General features: G+C 39.4%; 1 protein-coding gene across 1 annotated transcript; it reads right to left on the reverse strand.

Moving 5' to 3' along the window:
* Nucleotides 1-4763: 4763 nt before the first annotated feature.
* Nucleotides 4764-9082, reverse strand: LOC131316186 (polygalacturonase-like). Its single transcript, XM_058345481.1, has 4 exons — nucleotides 8642-9082; nucleotides 6077-6366; nucleotides 5740-5968; nucleotides 4764-4982 (listed from the first exon to the last, which is right to left on the reverse strand). Exons 1-4 carry the CDS (start codon nucleotides 9080-9082, stop codon nucleotides 4764-4766), a joined length of 1179 nt encoding a protein of 392 aa, XP_058201464.1.
* Nucleotides 9083-10368: the final 1286 nt, after the last annotated feature.

The following is a 10368-nucleotide window of genomic DNA, read 5'->3' on the forward strand; positions in this document are numbered from 1 at the left end:
CATACCCTGCAGTGGCATCAACGAGTTGGTCTATCCTTGGAAGTGGAAAGCTATCTTTCGGGCAGGCTTTGTTTAGGTATGTGAAGTCTACGCAGACTCGCCACTTTCCATTCTTTTTCTTTACTACAACAGTGTTGGATAACCATTCTGGGTAGTAGACTTCTCGTATTGCTTTGGCCTCCAACAAACGATCGACTTCTTCGATAACTGCATCCACATGCTGCACGGCTGCCCTCCGTTTTTTCTGAACGACTGGCTTATGCTCAGGATCAACGTTTAAATGGTGGCAAATTACGTCTGCACTTACCCCAGGCATTTCTTCTGGTGTCCAGGCGAATACGTCGACATAAGTCTTTAGGAAACTTATCAATTCAGCCTCTTCGTCCACTGGCAATGATTCCCCAATCAGAAAATACCTATCTGGATCAGTCTCGTTGATCGGTGTTTTCTTCAAATCCTCAACTACCCTCTCGGTTGGGTTTTTTCCAATATCCTCAATGGTCGGCAGATCCGGAATTTCCACAGTATTAACATTGTGGGCATTATGGATTCTCTTTATGATGGACACCAAACATTGTTGAGCTATCTTTTGGTTACCTTTGATGTGCTCAATCCCATTAGACCCTGGGAACTTTACCATCTGATGGAAAGTTGAGGAGACTGCCCTCATCTTGTGCAACCATGTTCTCCCTATAATCACGTTATAGAAAGACGGTACATCCACCACTAGGAAGTCGGTTCGTAGCACCACTGTCCGAGCCCGAACATGCAAAGTTACCTTGCCTAATGGCCAAACTACTCCTACCCCAAATCCGACCAATGGAGTTACTGATTGTACCAAATCTTCTTGAGTGAGCCCCAGTTTCTTGAATGCATCGTAGTGTAGCACTTCGGTGCAACTCCCTGAATCCACCAGGATTCTTTCCATATCATATTCCCCAACTCGTAGGGTTATGACTAAAGCATCGTTGTGTGGTACCTGGACTCCTCCCAGATCTTCATCCGTAAAAACTATGCCTTCGTTGCTTGCCCCTTCGCTGCGCCCTCTTTTCTTCCCCAACTGCATCACTTGTTGGTCATGTTTCACTTGTCTCTGAAGCAATCTCACCTCATTTCTCGTATAAGGTTCGGCTAATCCATGTATCATATGGATTACCCCTTTTGGATTTTGTTCGTAATCCAACTCCATTGCTTTGTCTTTATCCTTGGGATCTTCTTGGATAAATTCTTTGAGATAAACTCGCGAAACCAAATCATCAAGATGCCGTTTAAACATCTCACAGTCCTCAGTCATATGGCCCCAATCCTTATGGTAACTGCAGTGCTGATTCGTAGCACGTTTTGCATCTTTATTCCCACCAAGAGTTGGGGGCCATTTGAAATAAGGTTGATTCTTTATTCGATAAAGAATCCTGTAAATGGGCTCTTTCCAAACCGTGTTTATTGAAAAGAATGACTTGGGATCCGGGGCTTGTTTATCCTTGTACTGCTCTTTCTTCGCCTACCCATAATCTTTTCTTTCACGATAAGTTTTGGGCTCTGGCTTGTCAGCTTTCTTTATAGGCCCCTTTACTTGCTCGGCGGCCAACTTACCATCCTCTCGTAGAATGTCATCCTCGTTCCTGGCGTGCTGCTCAATTCTCTCCATCAGTTTTGCCAATGTCTGCACGGGACTCATGTTTAGAGACTTACGCAGTTCCCCCCGAACAGGTAAGCCTGTTTTGAACGTGGCTATTGCGTATTCTTCACTACATCCTTCAATCTCGTTGAAGGTTTCCCAGTACTTTTTTGCATAAGTCCTGATCGGCTCGTCCTCTCCTTGCTTCATAAAAGAAAGACTCTCAAAGGTTTTGGGAGCTTTCCTGCTCGTCAAGAACCGTGCAGTGAATTCCTCGGCCAACTGCACCCATGTTTGGATGGAGCGTGAGCCCAATCTATGAAACCAAGACAAAGCAACCTTCCCTAAACTCGACGGGAACATCTTGCACATGATTGCATCATCTCCTTCATGCATAAACATTGCTTGCTGGTAATGCTGTATATGGGCCACGGGATTAGGATCTGTCTCGTAGAGGATGAACGTTCCGTGCTTTACCCTGGTCGGCAATATAGCCTCCTGTAACTTTTTTGCAAAAGGGGAGGATGCTATATTCTGAAGTGCTTTCCGTGCTGCTTCCCGTGCAGTCATGGTTTCATCATCTGGTCCTTTCTTGGATCTAGTTCTTTCCCAATCGAAATCAGGTCTCTCGTACCTGTCCCTATGATGTTTCCTACTCCCTTCCTCCTCGGGGGTAGAGCTTCGACCTCTGCTTCTCGTCTTTCTCGGAGATACCCTCCTTCGCTCGGGTATTCGGATCTTGCTCCTTCCTTTTCGTGGAGAAGCTTTATGTCGCCTTGGGGTCAGACTTCTGCTTCTGCTCCTTCTTCCTCGTGAAGGAGCATTTTTGTACTGTACCAAAGCATATTCACTGCCTCTAGAATTTTTTCGAGATAGTCCGGAGTCCTCCGGATGTTCCCTGATCCTCTCTAGTTCTTTGATCTCATGTTCTCGTTTTTTGATCAAACGAGCATATTCCTCAATTTCTTGTCTCTTCTTATCAAGAACGTCCTCGCTACGGTATACACTCCTGGAGTGTGCAATCGATTCATCCCCTCGATGGGATTTAGTCCTTCTCGTGGACTTCGATGCCGTCTCCCCATCTCTATTTTTGGAGTCGCCGTGGATGGTAAGGGGGTGGCCCTTACTTGTGGTCCTCTTGTGTCCTCCTTCGGGTTTTCTCGGAGCCCCGGGTAGAGATTTGTCTCCTCCTCCAATTAATACATCCTTTGGGTCGTGTGGCGTTGCTGGATCTACTTCCACCATGGGCGTATTTCAAAGAGAACTCTTTCGTTTCCCACAGACGGCGCCAATTGTAGGTGGACAAATTCAAGTAGTGCTCTGAACAGCACTGGAATGCAGCGGCTTCACGTGCCTCTTGAACGTAACCCTAATTTGTCAATGAAACCCTTGTCCTGCAAAACAGACAAGGAGTGAGTGCACCTTTGCCTCTCGTAGCAAAGGCCCTCCGATGCCTTTGTTAGTATCACGTACTAGCAATCAAACCCTAATTATCAGTAGGAAAGCAATAAGAATGCAGTGTATTGCGTACCTTTTACCTCTAGGTTTACCTTATATTTATAGATTCATGGATGCTTGCTGCCCAAGTATCCATATTGCCCTAGGTTTCCTACCTCGTATAGGAAAACTAGGATCTCTTGGATTCTCGTTCCCTTATCAGTTTATTTCCTTAATCCTTGTAGGATTCTTTCCATATCAAGCCGAACATCCCATACTCGTTGGGTATCTTTCTTAGATCCTATTTTCTTGGGATCTCATCCCTTAACGGAATACCAGTGATTCTGAACCCTTCTAGAATGTTTCCTCTAATAGGACTTCTCTCTTTGTTCGGCCATGAGATGGCCGAACAGACGGCCTGGACCAGTTACTTCACATGTAACTGGTCCTAAGGAAACAATTTGTACCATATCCTTTCTAAGGAGCTCTCCTCCTGTTCGGCTCTCTTTTGCCGAACAAGTTTCTTGAACAGTGGCATCTCATGTCATTTTCCTTGTATTTGGTCCAATAACGTCTCGTGTTATTGCACCGAGAATCGTACAACCTCTCTGGACCATTGACTTCTCATATCACTGGTCCATAGCGCGTTGACCTTTTCTTTGACCGTGCTCGGGCTCGTTTTGGATCTGTTCGGGAATACCTCCCTACAACCAATGTATTCAAGCAGACAAACAATGACAAAAGTCGCAAAACTCAAGCACCACCGGTTAGGCAATGAATGTGTTTCAAAAACACTGTGGATGTGAAGCATGCATGGACTAAAGCATAGCTTGGTTTCGATTTCAGTTCGCCATTTTAGCTTTAATGTGTAATGTTATTTCCGCATCAGGAGTTCTAAAATTGAACTGTTTCGGTTATATTTTGTAGTAAAACAAGTAGTAGTCTGGTTGTGTTTTGTTGTTGTATCTTTGTACCTGAAACGATTTAGATCTTTAGGCGAAAGACTTACTAATTAACAAAACAAAATTCAAAGGTTCTTGCGTGTTACATCGATCATACATGTTCTTCTCGAACCAAACTCGCTCTTCAGTTACTTTGGGTGAAATGCTCGCCAAAATTAGTATGCTAATATAGTACTCGAGTTGAACAAATTAAGTAAAGCCTTAAATTTAACTAAAGCAACAGAAAAGAGAGAACAATAGGATTACATATATTGCATTCGTTGAAGGAAAAGCACACGCTTTCGCTTACAATGAAATTTTCTATAACAGTTACAGAAAAGAAAATGGAATTCAGTAACTGTCCCGTAGAATTGCTGGAGCCCTCTCACTAGTCATAAGGGTGGACTCAACAACAAATTATTACACGTAAACTATCGATCTCTTGCTTTGTAAGACAATTAATTGGACTGTCCGAAACAATAACCGGAGCAAATTCAGTCACTTGGCTAAAATAAGGGACTTTAACTACTATATATATTACCACTTGCAAAGGCCAGGCTCCAAGCTAAAGAGGGCTGATACTGCCACAGGCCCAAGCAAGTGTCTTCTTTCTTGTTCAGCTATTTGATGGGTTCTGCCTAACTTTTTGGATTCGACTATTTTTAAACTAGGAGGACTAGTGGGGATAAATATATATAACAAAATGAATATTACAGAGGGGGGAAAATAAGTTTTCTCCCTCCATAGATATTTTCGGTTCTTATTAGCTACAAGCAGCTTGAGGGTGTAACCAAGCCAGAAGCACTTCCTTCAACGTTGGCACAAGAAGCTTGGGATTGTTTATTCCCGTAGCTGAGGTTCACGTCTTCCAGTGTTATCCTGTTGCATGGGTATTCTTTACTGCAATCGAAATTCACAGCCACTGTTGTCGCTGATGTCCCGTGTATGTCCTGGTACGTCACGTCGCTAATTCTTACGCCCGAAGCCTGCCGATGACAAATTTAGAAGCAATAGACTTGGTCAGTGGTGAAGTTAGGATTTATGATAGTTAGGTCGGCAAAAATGCATCATTACTGTTGCAATTTTTTTTCATTGCATAGTTACATAATTTACATTTTTTGTATCCGCATTATTTACAATTTATTAAATTTATTTTTAGGTAAATAAAATATCAAGATATATACTTCTAATATTTGGCTATGTTTTATGAGAAATTGAGAAGACGCTTAAAGTCACAAAGTAAACCATTAGTTTGAGGACTAAATTAAGTTGACTGTGCATAATTCTTGGGAAACCAAAGCTTGTATTTATATAACAACTAATATTTAAATATATGTACATCTCTTGTTTAAAAAATACAAAAATTGAGTGTTTCACTTTCTTCCACAGCTCGCGTGGATAAAGAAACACTTACTTTAAGGATGTGGATATATGCTAAACAATCAGTTCCAGCAAAAAACGAGGAAACAATGAACCGGGTGATGGTGTTGTGCAGGGGTGAACCCGGGGGAGGTGTTGTGCGGTTGTGCACATTCAAGTAGTCCGTTCGGCAATTCAACGGTCTAGATTTCATCTCGGCAGTTAACGGCTCAGATGCTTGTAATGAAATCTGAACTATTGGATTACCGAACGGACGGTTCGGATGATGCACAACATGGTATTGTGTATCCACTGGACAGCACAATCCCGAAACACCAAAATTATTATTTGACAAATGTACTTAGTTTAAAGAAATATTCTTACTTGATTGGGGCAACCTTCGTTATTCGGGCAATAATTTTGGTCGATGATTACGGGATTCTGGACATTGACCATAGTAGCATGCTGGAAGACGACACCGGTAACGAAGCCCGTGCTCGGCTTCGCCCAAGTCTTTATCCTCACTCCATTTTGCGTGCCCGTAAACGTAACTCTGGAAACAGTCACGTTTCGCACTCCAGCTTCCTGGAACTCCTTTCCCAAACTTCCAATGCTGTATGGAATATTCCAAACAAACGCAAACTCTATTCAGTTTTTGCTGTCGTGAAAGTTCTCTATGCCAGGGCAATGAAACCGAAAATGCATGTACGTATATTCGTACCTAATACCGTGGCCAGGGCCGCAGGCAATGTTCTCAATCCACAAATTGGTAGTGCCTGGACCGATCGAGATGCAGTCATCCCCGGTAGCAATCATAGAATTGTAAATCGAGACGGTCGATGAGGACTCAACGTGAATTCCGTCCGTGTTTGGGCTATTCGCTGATGCTGATATCTTCATTGCCTGTACCTTAACATTAGTGCAGCTATAGATAACCGTGTGGAACATTTGACTGTTCACCGATGTTAGTCCGCTGATCAAGATGTTGTTCGATTTGCTGAATTCTAGTGTCTGTAGTTATACACAGTACAAATAAAGAAAAACCCAATTAATTCATCGAACAAAATTCACATCTATATGTTTCTGGATTATGCATGCAGTCAAATGTAGGAGTGGTAAAAAAAACTAGAGAAGTAATTAAATAAAGATCCTTATTGTACTCTCTCTAGTATGTTAAGGTGGAGACTAATCCTGTTCCGCTAAGAAAAATAAGTACTAAATTGAAAATAAATACTTATTTTTTGAATTAAATATAATATATTATGAGGGAATAACTTCTCGTAAAACGGAAAAAAAGTACTCCCTCCGTCCCTAAATAAGTGTCCGGCACGCAAAATTAAGCTTTAAAAACATGTATATTTTTTATTAAAAAAATTAATTTTTTTCACAATCTAATAGAACTCATTGTTATCGATTGAATTGTGAAAAAAATTGATTGTTTTAACAAAACAAATGCATCTTTTTGAAGGCCTAATTTTGCACGTCGGACACTTATTTAGGGACGGAGGGAGTACTGAAAAAGTAAGAACCTTAGCAGAATGGTGTAACTTGAATTTTCTAAATCAGTGGTTTGTTTTCATCTTTAGTGAGTATATTTTAGCCATTGTTCAAAATATTTAATTTCTCAAATCCGTTCGGATGAGAGGAATCAGAAGTACAAGATATACAACAATTCTCAGAAACTCGCAAAAAGTTTAGGAAAGACAAAATACTTCAAAAAAATCTATCTATGTTTCGAATTCCTTTTGTCTATCTTCAGTTAATTTTTGTTTTTGTTTTTTGCAATCATTTTTACTTTTTTATTAATTTCAAAAAAAAATGATACAAAATTGACAAATGTTCGAAAAACAAAAACAAAAAACAAAAAGAAGACATTCGAAAAGTTGTGCCAATGGGAGCCTTGACATGAATGAAGCAGGAATTCTTGCATGCAAGCTGATCTTATTTGAACTGGCGATTAAAATTAATCGATAATCAAATTAAGAATTTTTTTTTTTAACATTTGTATTAGAATTAATAGGTAATGAAGCAGGAATCAAGTTGATTCTTAATTTTATTTTTTTGTCACTTTGTTGGCATTCAAACACGGCCCAAGAAAATGCATGGTTGACCATTCAGTCATTGACAATTAGTCTGATTAGTTTCCAAGCAATATATATATATATATATATATATATATATATATATATATATATATATATATATAGAGAGAGAGAGAGGGAGAGAGAGAGAGAGAGAGAGAGAGAGAGAGAGAGAGAGAGAGCATAAAATATGTTGCAATCTCAGAAACTATGCATTTGGCCCCGTTTGCTAGCTAGCAACCTATAAACACCTAGAAGGGTCATCCGAAAAAGCTCTTCTTTTTTATTTTCTATATAAGTCGTTACATTTTCTGTTCTTTAGTTTTAATGTCCTTTACCTTTCTCGCATTTAAATCCTAGCGTTACGAGTAGTTTGTATTTTGTAAGGTTAGAGTTCTGTCGATTGCATTAATAAAATTTTGTTATTCTTTCAAGTTGTGTTTGTTTTTAAAGAAGTCTTGAAAACGGTATTGAACCATTTATCCACTTTAGTAACAACCACCATCCAGCATTCAAACATTTTGTTTCCTCACGAACTCTGTCGATATCGGCTGAGGGAAAAATTACCTTTTTGGATTATAACTTTTTAGATAATTGGCTACAAAACAAAAGTATTCATAGTTATCATTTTTTTTTTGAAGATTATTTTTTTTTTCTAGAAAACTTTTCTAGTTGCTTTCACATTTCTTTAATTTTTCTAATTCCTCTGAATCCTAGCTAAAATTTACTTTACCGAAACTATGGAAAAAAAAAAAAAAACGTACGTACCCAGCCAACATTTCTGCACCTGCACTTAGGAGAGTGAAATTGTGGGTTCAAGTTCTATAAAAATGAAGTTGATATCTTTGTACATGGACTGGGTAGGGATTGGGGTGATTTACACTCTTCTACCCCCTCCGTCCTATAAAATTTGTCCAATCCACAAAATGAAGATTAAAAAATAGTGCATTTTTTAAAGAAAAAATTCAAAAAAAATTTCACAAACTAAAAGAACTTAGTGATATCTAATAAATTGCTGAATTTTTTTTAAAATTTTATTGCAAAGACAATATTATTTTTAAGTCTTTTTTTGCGGACAAGACAAACTTTATGGAATGAAGAAAGTAACATTTAATAAATACAAGTGTAAGTCATAATTTAATTTAAAGAAAAAGCCAAGTTAGTTCAAACTCCACTGCAAGCTATTGTAGTCGCCCAACACATACCGTAGCTCCTTGGGGACAACCATAGCCGGAGGCCTTGCAAGCCCACAAACCGGACCCTTGGCCGTCCAGGGTTCCACCGTAGATCGAAACCCCGCTCACCTGTTCAAACAGGAGCCAGTTATCGGCGTTTCCTAGAACGCGGTAGTCTGAGGGAGCCACGAGTGTCCCGTCGATACGAATGGTGATGTGGCTGTTTTTGCATTGGCTGCCGTAAAATTTTGCCTGGCCGAGCAAGTACCTTCCCGGAGGAACGTAGATTGTGGCTGGCTGCGCCGAGCCACAAGCCGCGGCCCACGCTTTAAGGAAGGGATTGGTTGAGTCTGTCCGTCCATCTCCTTTGGCTCCTAAACTTACGACGTCCCAGTGTTTTGCTGTTGCTAGTGATAGGTATAAGAATACGACTAGGGGTGCGAGGATAAGAGAAGCCATGGATTGTACCATTTTTTTAAACTTGTGTGAGTGTGTGTGTGTGTGTGTGAGAGAGAGAGAGAGAGAGAGAGAGAGAGAGAGAGAGATGGTTGTAAGAAGTTGAAGCGGTTGGAGGGGTATTTATAGGCTTAATTTGATTGAATGATAGGATTGGGAATTAAAAAGTACAAATGGAATAGAATACTCGGCCGAAATTGACATGTATTTTGAGTTTCCATAATAAGTATGATGATGGGTCATAATTCACGAAATTATTGTATTACTACTCTAGACTCTAGTGGAAGATGATTGGACTACTGAATTAGTTAGATTAATACTCCATTTTTTTTAAAAGTGATACTCACAACTGTGCACACTTAGATTGCGGTGTGGGCCCCACTACGAGTCTCACATAAATGATCCAAGTTGTTCATTAAATGTAAAATATTTTTTCAATAGCCCACGCGAAAAAATATGTTTAATCTAATACAGTACATATAAGTACTTGATTCAATCATCTAACTTTTCATTATCTTGAAATCCGAATAAAAAATTAAATGATTGAATTAAACACTTGTAGTTATGGGATTGAGCTAATTTTTTGCAAGGAGCTTACAAAAAATGTTTTAATTCAATGGACGGCTCGGATTGTTTGTGTGAAACCCATAGTGGGCTCCATACTGCAATCTGTGCACAATTGCTATGTGAGTAACATCGCTGATTTTTAAATTAAAATATGTGCAAATATTTTGATAGTCATTGCAGATGTGTTTAGAATTGTTAATGCACATAGATCTCCGAAGATAAGAAATGACCCACATGGATATTGTTTACATTTATTATGTTAACTGAAGCACATATTTTTGTGTGTAAATCCGTCAGATGGGTTAGATACATTTGTGTTCGGATCTGTGTCCAACAGTCTTTGCGTATGAATTTTCTATTGACACAATCTACGCACCAAAAATGGTAGTATAAGTTTGGATAAATTCATTTTTAACCTTATAAAATCAAGTTAAAAAATGAAAATCTTAGCAAAAACCTTACTCGGCCGTTTTAAACCCCATGGAACAAAATATGTGAAGCTTTGATCACTAGTCAATAAAGTGAGACCCACAATGTACCTTGCCAATAAAGGGAAATATTACCTTACCGAACGTGAGGGTGAAAAAAGTTACAACGTACGTGGTAATAGTTAACTTGAAAAATGACAAATGAGCACATTGCATTTTCAAAATAAGGGTAAATTTAGCTCACCGCCCCAAAAGGTGTAAAGGAAACCAATTTATTTTTACATCAAAAAATGCAAATAAAGGAAA

Source organism: Rhododendron vialii, chromosome 2a (assembly GCF_030253575.1).
Source record: "Rhododendron vialii isolate Sample 1 chromosome 2a, ASM3025357v1".
In the NCBI taxonomy this organism is placed as follows: domain Eukaryota; kingdom Viridiplantae; phylum Streptophyta; class Magnoliopsida; order Ericales; family Ericaceae; genus Rhododendron; species Rhododendron vialii.